Source organism: Bos grunniens, chromosome 3 (genome assembly GCF_055505025.1).
Source record: "Bos grunniens cultivar Pamir isolate PY7600 chromosome 3, Bosgru_T2T1.0, whole genome shotgun sequence".
NCBI lineage: Eukaryota > Metazoa > Chordata > Mammalia > Artiodactyla > Bovidae > Bos > Bos grunniens.
This window is the reverse complement of record NC_141167.1, coordinates 40,655,980-40,669,002: the sequence shown is the minus strand read 5'-3', so window position 1 is coordinate 40,669,002 and position 13,023 is coordinate 40,655,980. Positions and strand designations below refer to the sequence as shown.

The 13,023-nt window shown below is 39.1% G+C and overlaps 1 protein-coding gene across 2 annotated transcripts in view; it reads right to left on the bottom strand.

Annotated features, from left to right (window-relative positions):
• CACHD1 (cache domain containing 1) overlaps positions 1–13,023 on the bottom strand; it is a 235,715-nt gene that overhangs the window by 32,699 nt on the left and 189,993 nt on the right. For both annotated transcript variants that reach the window (XM_086390374.1, XM_086390375.1), the window contains exons 10-13: positions 9,465–9,614; positions 8,711–8,834; positions 7,793–7,910; positions 2,679–2,847 (exon numbers count right to left, since the gene is read on the bottom strand). In XM_086390374.1, the coding sequence (XP_086246500.1) occupies positions 2,679–2,847; positions 7,793–7,910; positions 8,711–8,834; positions 9,465–9,614 (561 nt within the window). The remainder of the gene's footprint in view (positions 1–2,678; positions 2,848–7,792; positions 7,911–8,710; positions 8,835–9,464; positions 9,615–13,023) is intronic.

Genomic DNA, 13,023 nt, shown 5'->3' with positions numbered 1-13,023 from the left:
GGGACAGAGGAGCCTAGTAGGCTGCAGTCCATGGGGGCGCTAAGAGTCGGACACGACTGAGTGACTTCACTTTCATGCATTGGAGAAGGAAATGGCAACTCACTCCAGTGTTCTTGCCTGGAGAATCCCAGGGACAGGGGAGCCTCGTGGGCTGCTGTCTATGGGGTCACACAGAGTCAGACATGACTGAAGTGACTTAGCAGCAGCAGCAGCACTAAACTATCCTCAGTGATCTCTCTACACATTGTCCTGGGGGAGTTCTATGGCCAAAATGAAGTTGGGGTGTACAGTGGAAAGAGTACCCAGTGGAAGTCGGACACTGGCATAAGGTTTGTCCGTGTGCCCCCAGAGCAGCTCACTAATCCTAAGTAATGTATGGGCATTGATAAAGCTCTACATTTTCTGGGAGTGAAAATGTCCAACTGAGCAGGACCGTCCAACTGAAATACAATGTAATCCCCCATTGTGACATAAACATTTCTAGTAGCCACACGAAGAAAAGGAGGACCAAACAGGTTAATTTTACTAGTGTATTTTATAGACTCCAATATATCCAAACATTATCACTTTAACATGTAATCAATACAAAAAATTAAGTATGTATTTTATACTTACAATAAATCTCAACTTGGTTCAGCCACATTTTAAGTGCTCAATAGTCACTTGTGGCTACTAGCTACCATATTGGATGGTATAGCTATGAGGGATTATCTGAAGGAAATAAAAAATCTAGGCTTGGGCTTTTTTTTTCCATTAAGAAAAACTGCTGCACTTTGCTGTCCCAAATTTAAAAAGACTGGCCTTGTAAATCAACTATACTTCAATAAAATTTTTTTAAAAGATTAAATAAATAATAAATAAAAAGTTTCTTTTTATTACCTCATTTTCCCCAGCAGCAGTGTTTCCCATAGTGACTAAGGGAATTCCGCAGATCTGAGCTTTTCTTTAAGTAGTTCTTAAAAATATAAATTAAAGGACATACTGTTTTGTATGGGGCTTCCCTGGTAGCTCAGATGGTAAAAAATCCACCGGCAATGCAGGAGACCCCGGTTCGATTCCTGGGTTGGGAAGATCCCCTGGAGAAGAGAAAGGCTACCCGCTCCAGGATTCTGGCCTGGAGAAGTCCATGGACTGTATAATCCACGGAGTCACAAAGAGTTGGACACGACTGAGTGACTTTCACTCAATCACTCACTCACTCTTTTGTATAGAAACAGAAGGCAACCCTCTTTCCCTCAAACCTAAATTATAACAAACAAGGAAATGTAAATCCAAGTAGACATCTCTGGCCATATAACTTGTCCACACTGATGAGTGTGTCATAGATAAAACTACTTAGGCTGGCCTGCTCTGTTGATCTCATGTCCAGGCAGAAACTCTGTAGGGTGGACTGTAAAAGAGAAACCTGGACACAAGTGTTCTCATTTTAAAACTGGAGAATGGATGGTGACTTCTAAGTATTTTCAAAGGTGAAAAAGAAAATTTTTGTTTGATAATACTGTGAGTATACTGTGACATATAACATACGCCACAGATGCCTAGTATGCATCTGGCACATGGCAGCATGCAATAAAAGGGGTATATCAGGTATGGGAGAAGCATGAACCACATCTGAGCCTCGCTTCTTTCTGTGTTACTATGGGAAAGTTATGATCGGGTGGGCCAAAAAGTTCATTCAGCTTTTCCCATAGGATGATATGGAAATACCTAGACGAACTTTTTGGCCAACTCAATATTTGGATAAGCCCAAAAGTCCTCATCTGTAATAGGCCAACTCAGACGATGGCTGTAAAATACTGGACACCGACAAATGCAAATTCCCTTTTAGTTTCTTTGAATTAGTTGCCTATTTCCTAAGCGCTTTTGAAGACAGGGATCTGTGATAGGTACAGATATACACTATGTAGATATGTAGGTGTGCTACCCTTGGACTCTTTACCATTTTCCCACCTCCTATGCTGTACGCCTGCATCTTCATTATCTGCGTGCCTGCCTCTAGTGGGCCATATCTACCACTCTGTTTGATGGACATTCTTTGAGCTGCTAAAACCTCTTTGTCCTGCATTAGCAGAAACCTGAAAGTGACTAAGGAATATGAAAGTCCAGCTCCCTTTCCTGAGTCAGGGCAAGCTTTGCGGTGTAATTTACACTCCAAAGCCCCCCTCAGGACTAGGGTGAGGCTGGAACGTCACTTAAAATCAAATTCTGGCTTGCTTTCTCCTTTCTTCCTTCTCCTGTTAACTTCACTTCTGTACTTGTTTCTTCCAAGAGTTCATCCTGAATAAGTCACCAACCCACAAATCCTCATCTCAGTGACTCATGGAGAACCAGAGACAAGGCAAGGCCTCACACTGTTTTTACATTTGTCTCCCCACATGGGCACTGCAGGTATTCAGTGTGCTCAGTCACGTCTAACTCTTTGAGATCCCACGGACTGTAGTCCACCAGGATCCTCTGTCCATGGAATTTTTCCAGGAAAAATACTGGAGTGGGTTGCCATTTCCTCCTCCAGGGGATCTTCCTGACCCAGGGATTGAAACTGCATCTCCTGCATTGGCAGATGGATTCTTTACCACCTAGCCACCTGGGAAGGCATTTGGCATCTTAGTCCAAATCAATGCTCATGGGGAGCTGCTGTCAGGAAGACAACAATGGAAACTGAAAAGCACAGGGTTTACCCAGAGTGGCCAGCTGTTTGAAGTGGAGGCAAGCACTAGGCTGGCCCAGGAGGTCCAACCGGTGGTACAGCAGCTTGCTGCTGGGGACAGTGTTGAGGTTCTTCAGTTGTTTGACAGGTATTTCTGGTTGTATTACCACAATACAGAGAATGAAGGAAGTATCTTGGACCTGGAAAATTGACAAAGAAAATGTTAATACAGAAATGAAAGTTCCTGGAGAGATAGTAAGTTGGTCAACATTACTTTCTGCTCTCTCTGCTTCTAACCCACACAGAAAAATACGTGAGGAGTGAAGGAAAGACAGGAAGATGGGGTAATAGAAAATGGTTCTGGCAAAAAATCACATTTTCTATTTTTTATTTTTCTTTCTGATCGAGGGAACTTAATGCATGTAACAGAAAATCATGGAGTTGATGAAGGGATTAGAAAATAGTCTCTCTAAAACAGTAACCCTAGTCCTCTTTTGCTTATTTAAGCTAATGGATACAAGCTGGAACACGGCATAAGAATACAACACTTATTTCTGTTTGGGTTGGAAATGCGTTGTAAAATATACAGTTGGTTTTGCAATGAGTGTTCCGAGAATTGAGTATTTTAAATGCCAATTATGAATCTATATAACACAGCCTGTACAGAATCTGGTTTACTCATTCAATTCCCAATGAACACTTTCTTTTCTCTTGGTTAGAGGTGACCAGGATCTCAGACTCATGAAAAGTGCAAACCCTATCACTTCCTAGCAAAGCTGGCTTGACTTGTCCTTTCAGACCAGGAAAGGCAAGTGTGTTGTAATTTGGCCTAATTTAAGCTCCTATGTAGAGACAGGAGTACTTTCAGATTCATTCTGCTCCTAGAAATGGATGCTTGAATAAAATTTGGTGGGAAGAATGTCTACATGAATCAAAGGCCAAGTCAAGCTATGTAGTTCTAGCTCCTTGACTTAAAAATACAAGTCAAACTTCTCTAAGTTCATTATATTAAGAGCTGAACAGAATATATTTTAAAGGTGGTTTGTACTTAAATGAAAAGAGTGATAACCAGCAAATTCAGAACTAAAAGATGGCCAGAATCAAAGCAACTCAAAAGATAAGTTAACAATCAAGGAGAAATTTTTTAAACAAGGCAGGTTAGAGTTAAGTGTAATATGTGGTTTCTGAGGATAGCTGCAGAATCTTTTTAAACACAGGGGAATTTGCATCTTCCTGAAATTGCTTTTAAGTACTGCTGCCAAGGATATTCAATTACATTAGCAAATTTAATCCTCTTCCTCAACCCAACAAGTTAGAAAGTGACAGAGTATTCTGAAGTGGTGTTTACTATTTGCCCTCTTCCTGTCTCAGCATCTTTTGAGTTTGCTTCCTGTGCTGCAGGAAGTTCTATGCTGCTGCTAAGTCGCTTCAGTCGTGTCCGACTCTGTGCGACCCCATAGACAGCAGCCCACCAGGCTCCTCTGTCCCTGAGATTCTACAGGCAAGAACACTGGAGTGGGTTGCCATTTCCTTCTCCAATGCATGAAAGTGAAAAGTAAAAGTGAAGTCGCTCAGTCGTGTCCAACTCTTCGCGACCCCGTGGACTGCAGCCCACCAGGCTCCTCTGTCCATGGGATTTGCCAGGCAAGAGTACTGGAGTGGGTTGCCATTGCCTCCTCTGAAGGAAATTCTATAGGATAATTCTTATTCTCTTATAAGAATTCTATAAGAGAAAAAAAGTCAATTCTGTAAGATAAAAATTCTATCTTTCTCTTCAAGGGTCAATTATATAAGAGAAAAAAAAAAGAACTACCCTAAGCATCTAAAGGCAACACTTCATAATTTCTAGCTGGAAAGGAAAACAGATTTCAAAATAGGTCTCCTTGCTATTGTGTTCTTAGCTGAAAAAGTAGTTGCTTGCATTAAGGAATTAGTATAACATATCTAGAAGAGGCCTCCATGAGTGGGGAGTGGTTTTTTTCACTGATTATCCATGGGATTCATGTTTTGAAGTGAACCATGCCTGTACAACACTGGAATGTTGCAATACCTTCTGATATTAGTCAGTATTTCCTTCTGGCACAGCATGCAGCCTCCTCAATGCTCAAAGACAGACTTGAGTTGCATAGTGACAAAGTAGTAATCTCTTAATGCTGCTAACATAATCTCTCATGTTACATTTAAATTAATTCAGTGAAATAATCCGTCAATATCTGCTATATCTATGGATGCCAAGAAGTTTAACCAATTATTATCAACATCAACTAAATCTACTTAAATTGTATTTAGTAGAGGAATCCATTTCACTCCGGAGCACAAGAGTACTTACTCCCCCCTTTCTGCTGATGTAACTAGAAAGAGCTTACAAATTCTTGTTCTTATTTCTGGGTAATCAGGCAAGCCTTTTAACTTCAATCTCATTATTTATTACCACTTTAAATGTTCACTTAACAGTGACATTCTTGATAACTGATGTTGGAGAAGACTCTTCAGAATCCCTTGGACAGCAAGGAGATCAAACCAGTAAATTCTAAAGGAAATCAACACTGAATTCATTGGAAGGACTGATGCTGAAGCTGAAGCTCTGATACTCTGGCTACCTGATGTGAAGAACTGACTCATTGGAAAAGATTCAGATGCTGGGAAAGATTGAAGACAGGAGGAGAAGGGGATAACAGAGGATGAGATGGTTGGATGGCATCACTGACTTGATGGACAAGAATTTGAGCAAGCTCCAGGAGTTGGTGATGGACAGGGAAGCCTGGTGTGCTGCAATCCATGGGATCATAAAGAGTTGGACACAACTGAGCGACTGAACTGAACTGACAATTTCAAAACTCTGAGAAAGTTAACACTTCTACCTGAAGTGATTACATGATTATATTCATTCAGCTAAGAAGAGTCGTCAAAATGTGCCAATACCATGGAAGAAAGACAGTTTTTATAAAGATTATACTTCCCAAAATGTTAATACTAGGTTTATTTACTCTACAAAGAAGGTCTTAAAATGCCTGTATTTCCTTCTATCTCTTTTAATGCCTACAAATATTAATACAGATTTTTTTACCAGGATGTACCTGAATTGCTTTCAATTAGGATATAGTGTAAGATAAGCAATCTCCAATTTTAAATATAAAAGTATTTTTCAATTCAGAATTCTGGTGTCTGGCTCACTCTTTCTGATGTGAAAAATTAAGCAATTAGTCCTTATTTAAAAATTGTATGTTTATAAAGGGCAGATGGTATAATCATTCTAAACAGAAAAAAAATTCCTGAAAATGAGCTGTCTCAGAGAGTTTTGAAACAGACATTGACTTTTTTCAGATCTGTATTTATCAGCAAAATATCAGTAGAATTAGGCTGATAAACATAAGCTTCTCCAATGGTCTTATTATTTTGTTTCGTTTCATTTCCATTTTAGAAATTGCTGTTGCCTTATGATTCTATAAAAAGCAAATAAGAAGATCATAAGAGAGTCATGTCTAGAGGCATGTTGGCTTCTCCCGATTCCTATCATTCCTGTGTAGACACAGCACGGAGGTGTTGAACTGTGCATCCACTGCTAAGCTGGAAGCTCTGTGAGGGCAGCAAGTATCATTCTTCTTTGTCCTTCTCAGGTGACAGTCAATCTTCAATAGCAGGTCTTAAAGGGGTGAATAAACAGATCCATTTAGGATCGACAACACATATTAATAACATCAGAAATGGCCTTCCAAGGGAATCTCGAGTATGACTGTATTTTAAGTTTAATGATTATTACTGAATGATAGAAAAAAAGATCAAAGTCTACTCTTCTTTTGGTCAATTAGAGTACTTAGGGCCCCATAATAGCACTGTTATGCTATGCTTGGGAGGGGGAGTAAAGGACAAAAATATTAAGTAAGATGTGTGGTGTGTGTCAGATTCTGTTTCTCTATGATTCTTTGAGGCTCAGTGTTCTTTTTAAAAAAATATTTATTTCAAATAGGATATACTGTAAGATAAGCAATCTCCAATTTTAAATATAAAAGTATTTTTCAATTCAAAATTCTGGAGTCTGGCTCACTCTTTCTGATGTGAAAAATTAACCCTGCAGCATGCAGGATCTTCCCTGTGGCACGTGGGAACTGAGTTTCCCAACCACGAATCGAATCCGTGTTCCCTGCATTGCAAGGTGGATTCCTAACCACTATACCACAAGGGAAGTCCGCTGAAGCTTAAGAGTCTGAATGAGGCTAGTGAAAGAACGTGGGTAGCACAGGTATGGCTAGCAATCTGCTTGTGGTACATGGGAGCAGTACACAATCTAATCTAAATCTGTCTTTTCCTTGGCATCAATGGAGGACATTCATGCTTCTGTATCTCCTTTTCAGTGCCCAGTTTCCACAATCTAAGTTGAAAATGATAAAAACAAACCGTTACTGTTGTTCAGTTGCTCAGTCATGTCTGACTCTTTGCGACCCCATGGACTGTAGCACACTGGGCTTCCCTGCCCTTCACTATCTCCTAGAGTTTGTTCAAACTCATGTCCATTGAGTCAGTGATGCTATCTAGCCATCTCATCCTCTACTGCTCTCGTCTTCTTTTGCTTTCAATCTTTCCCAGCAACAGGGTCTTTTCCAATGAGTTGGCTCTTCGCATCAGGTGTCCAAAGTATTGGAACTTCAGCATCAGTCCTTCCAATGAATATTCAGGGTTGATTTCCTTTAGGATGGACTGGCTTGATCTCCTTGCTCCAACTGGATACAATCTAAATGTGTATTTGTGCGACTCAGAAGAAATTTGGTTGATCTATGTAATGTAGTACAGAGCCATTGAATGTGTTTTCACTTATAGAGATACATGCCTGTGTGTGAAGAATAAGTTTCCTGAAATTGATCAAAGTGGTTACTTCTGGGAAATGGGAGGTCAAACTCGGGAGGGGAAAGGGCAGAGTTCACTATCTATTTTTTTTTTTAAATATGGTTTGATTTATTCATGAGTAATTAATGGTTTTATAAACAAAAAAGGAAAAAAATATAACATTTCTATGGAATCTCTTCTTTTTTCAATCATTTTAAAACAGATTAGTAACATTACCAGGCTGAAGGTCCCTAGAATTTCTGCATGAGGAAGAATGTTGCATCCTGCACCTCCCTGAAGCAAAGGAGGCTTCCTCGCACTCACCATCTTCCAGGCATAGCTAACATTGTAGGCCTCCTTTCCAGTTTCCCTCAGCTTGTTTATGTGCCAGGACAGAGATGAGTTCACAGGGACTGCGATAATCTGGCTGCCCAGAGGGAGGCTGCATTGGCAAACAGAATGAAATACTTCAGGCAAAAGATAAAATGAAGCACTTAATTAAAGGCAGGGAAGACGCTGTGAGTCACTGACCACCTCCTGATTTTGAAAAGCAATGAAGCTCATCACTTTTGAAAGAGATAATATGAGATTTTTGATTTTGTAAAAGCATTATGTCAGCTCCGTACTGAAAACATTCCTTCCTCTCTACTCCTGTCCCCTGATTCTAATTCTTTCCAGAGACTAACTTGTCTCAAATCACTCAGTCATTAATTTACAACCAATGAGCACAAAGACCCGTTTCTCTATAGGTTACCATCTGCCAAAATAATGTATCATGGTTGGAAAAAATCCAATCTGTTCCTTATTTCAAGAGAAAATGTTGTATATGATTGTGCTGTCAACTTGGAATGGACAGTGCTTTGCCAAGCTATTTTTTGGCATGCTCTAGAGCTGGTCCTCAACTTAACCTCTTATTTTGCCAACAATTTCCAACTTGGTATAACTGGAGTATCTTTAAAAATGAGATGAGATATATCTGATTTTACAACTAAAGGCAATGTGAACATAAGAATTTGATTTACAAGACATTCCCCCCAAATAACAGTTCTACGAGATCTTACCTACTTTACAAAGTAAACAAAATTTTGGCTACTATTCTTATATCAAAAACCATGCTCTTGATAACATTAAAATAATTTATATACTTGCTTTATTTCTTATTCTAAACACTCATATTTGACCTCAGTGGATCCTATTCTCAGAGAAAAAAACAAGATATTATGACCCTCACCTTTTCCTTACCTTAGGATATTTTGCCGAACCAACTCAAATTTGGGGATATTTTCATAATGAATGATGTCAGTGTGAAGGGGGGGTTCTGAGAGTAAATATGGCCTGGTAAGAGATGGATGCATAAGGGTATACCCTGTAATAAGAAAAAACACACACACACACACTATGGGAAACATGTTGTAGGAAGAACTGATTCTAATAAAAGTGCTCATCGTAGATTTGAAATGTGGGGTATTCTGGGAGGGCTGCTCAACACTCAGCTGCTCAGTCTGTAACTCAGCAGTCCAATAAAACCTGAACTTGTTTTATGTTTTCTTGCATAAAACTTTGGAAGTGTAGCAAGATGTCTTAAATTCTTGAACATCTCCCTAATCAAGAATATTTGGGAGGTACTGACCATTTGGTTTTCATTTCATAAAATCTATCACATAAACCTTAATGTCAGTAAGTATTAAGAAAACAATATAGACCAAAGAAAGATCCAAAGGATCACTTCTATGTTTCATTCAATCCTCAAGTCTAATTTCCTGACGGTTATAAGTAACTATCACCTACCCCTCAACACAAGATAGAAACAAATGCACGATCTTCAGATGCATTCTGCCATCGTTATGGTCCTCTACGACAAATAAGTAGTCCTAGTCACACTTTTTCTACAAATACCAGCATTTTCCTACTTTGTTAGTATCAGAATCTCTGCAGATGACTTTTCTTCAGGATGGTAAAGAAACCGTTCTTTGCTATGTAAGTTTTAGTAGATTACCTTTGTCATCTATGAGGAAAGTATAGGAAGCCAAGGAGTCTTGGTAATACGTCACGTCTTCAAGGATGTAAGCCAGGTTCACGTCCACACCTACGATTCCCAGAAGGAGGTTTCCAAAATAACAGGGTTTACTTACAGTCATTATCAAACCTGCGGGTTAAAACAAAATAAAAAATCAAAACATGTCAGAGAAGGCATTGAACAAAGGCTGGTGCTGTGCTCCAGGCACTGTGAATGCGGCAAACAGCATCTTAGTTTGCTCTGAAGTTTCCTGTCTGCCACAGTAACCAAGCACTGCCTTTGCTGACAGCATAAAGGAGTTATGAGTGTGAGGGAAATAGACTCTTTAGGAATTCAGACATCTTCATTACCTTAAATGGAGGTAATTTGTACCTTTTCCACTATTTTTTCACCTAAAAGGATACGACACTCCAGATCCATACGAAACATCAGCAACATATTTATCATTCTACTTCCAAAGTGGGGATGATTCAACTGACTTTGCAAGACCACTGGACAAAGAATCTAACATTCTGGGCTCTAGCCCAACTGTGCCCTATACATATCATACATATGATACTGGACATAACTTTGAAACTTGATCTTCATGTCCATTTAAAGGACATAGCAGTAACAACCTTACCAATCTCTGTGCTGTGCTGGGCTCAGTTGTGATTCCATGAACTGTAGCCCACCAAGCTCCTCTGTCCATAGAAGCTTCTGGGCAAGAATACTGGACTGGATTGCCATTTCCTTCTCCAGGGGACCTTCCCAACCCAGGGATTGAACCTGTCTCCCATGTCTCCTGCATTGCAGGTGGATTCTTTACTGCTGAGCCACCAAGGAAGCTCACCGTACTCATTTCTAGGGGATGTTAAATGAAAGAGATTATGGATAAAGGAAAGCTTATAAGGTATTCTATTTTATTAATGAATCCTATAAAAAACCAGAAAGATAATGAGAAAAATAAAACATAGAAAGGTACAGAATCTTATGATCTGGCCACTTAGAACTCTGAGCAGCTAAAGGAGACATTAAAGTTCTAAGGGAATGTATTTCTAGTCACTTGGGCCAAGAGCTTGCAAACGTTTACATAAATGGTCAGGTAGTAGATATTTTAGGTTTTGTGAGCTATTTAACCTCTGGTGCATATTTTTTCTTTTTTTTCTAATGAATCTTTAAAAACATAAAAACCATTCTTAGCTCACAGGCCATACAATAGGATACATAGGGAAAGAGAAAAGCCAAGGGGAGGAAGACCTACAGAAGTAGAATGCATGAACAGTGGTCAATACATTGCCCGGAGCAGCAGAACAACTGGGCTCTCTTCTCATTTCTACTACTGAGTTGGCTGAGACGTGCCACCTCTCTGAATCCATCTCCTTGTGCATTCTATGCGGAGCTGAGACAAAGTGATCTCTAGGACCCTGACAATTCTACAATCCCATGGTTCTAATGAGGTTGCAAAGAGTCAGACACAACTTAGCGACTGAACAACAACACATGGTTCTAAATAAAATTTAGAACAAAAAGATGGATAGTTTCTCTCCATCTTGCTCTTATGTCTTACAACGCTTGATGACATGTTCATGCCTACTAGCATGGCAGAAAGCCATTCTTTTATCAACACCTAGGAAAGGGATTTAAATCACCTTGAAGACTTCTACAGAGAGAATAGTGTCTGATGTCCACTCAAAATATTATTGAGTTGTTGTGACTGCAAAGACCAATTAAATGTATCACTTGGAAGGAAGAAGTGGATACACTTCTGTAACACAAGGAAGTTCTGGGTATATAATGTACAGCCATAGGGACTATAGTTATAGTTATTAGTATTGCACATTTGAAAGTTGCTTTGGGTAGATCTTAAAAGTTCTTAACACAAGAAGTAAATTATAACTACGTGAGGTGGTTGGTATACAGTAAACTTATTGCAGTATTTTGCAATATATACAAATATCAAATCATCATTTTGTATACCTAAAACAAATGCTCTGTTGTATGTTAATTATATCTCAGTAAGACAAGAAAAAAGAAAAGCTATGCAATGGGTATTTATTATAAATTCAAAAGCATTCTTTAAGTAGTCAATTTTCAGAATGCTATCTATTGGTTTTAAAACATTTAAAAATAATAGTTATCTAAGAAGCTTTTAAAAATACATTTTGGAGATTTTTGCTCAGGTATCCCTGCGCAAAGGGGTTATAAATGATGGGAGCATTGCTATGAGGGCCAGGAAACAGAGGTCACAGTCTGCATGCCACACTCCCCTGGGCTTTAGTCTAAGAAGAAAGTCTTTTTTCACAGAGCAGTAAAGTGCAACAGAAATACTCGGGGACCACATGCTCACTTCAAATTTCTGTTCTCCTCTGGACATACTGAGAGCAAGCTTGATAAAAGAAAGGCAGTCTTACTTTTCAATTATCAATTTGGACAGAAGACTCTTTATCCCATTGTGGCAAATAAAGACTGCTAAGCTCTTGCTACACTTAATGAAATACCCATACACCCTCCCTACAAGTACATAGACTTATATTTTAAAAGAAATATGTCTAGTAACTGATATTTGAATCTGTGGAGATTTTGAATTAGAGCCATCTAAACATGAGTTTCTTTAGACTCAGGGTCCCCTTGTCATGGAGTTAGAGGAAGTATCACCCAGTAATTCCAGGGACTGAAAATACAAAGATAAATATGATATACTCTAGTAGGGGAATGCAGCAGATCAATAAATAGTAATTGAAACCCACTGCTTGGGAGTCATAAAACAGGCCTTAAGGACTAAACTTTGGAAAGCATCAGCTTTGCATATAATTTAATTTAAAGCATACATGGTAGCTTCTGGATGGAATATTTTGGGAAGGGTCCCACTCTACCTGATACCACTAACGGTAACTGAACTTGACTACATAATCCGCTCTGCTTGATCAGGACTCAGTCTCTACACCTGTCTCAATTCCTTTCACACAGAATTGTCATGTTCCATTGATCTATTTTTCTCTTATCTGATTAAAATACTTCTTGAGGGTGAGATATGTGTCCATCCCTGCCTGACAAAATACTTGACCGGCATTCAGCCACATTGGTAAAATGCATAAATTGTCATTCACGTTTAAGACTGACATTTCCCTATAAAAAGAAATAACCTTATGTAAAGGCATGAGTTTCTATTCTATACACATCTGTTGGCCCTGCCAGAACTAGGAAGGAAAAAGAAATTGAGGTGTGGCAGTAGCTACCATGCTTCTTCCCTATAGAAAGAACATATCTACTGAACTTCTATAAATCATAGCCTCTATAAGATTTATTCATTTTTATATGTGAGTTTTCTCTGAATATTGTAAAAATTCCTAGCAAATGGAACTTAAAAACAAGATCTCATATGGTGATGCTGTTAGGCAATACTAATTGCCTAGTAATTGCAAGGAGATCCAACCAGTCCATCCTAAAGGAGATTAGTCCTGGGTGTTCATTGGAAGGACTGATGCTGAAGCTGAAACTCCAATACTTTGTCCACCTGATGCAAAGAGCTGACTCATTTGAAAAGACCCTGATGCTG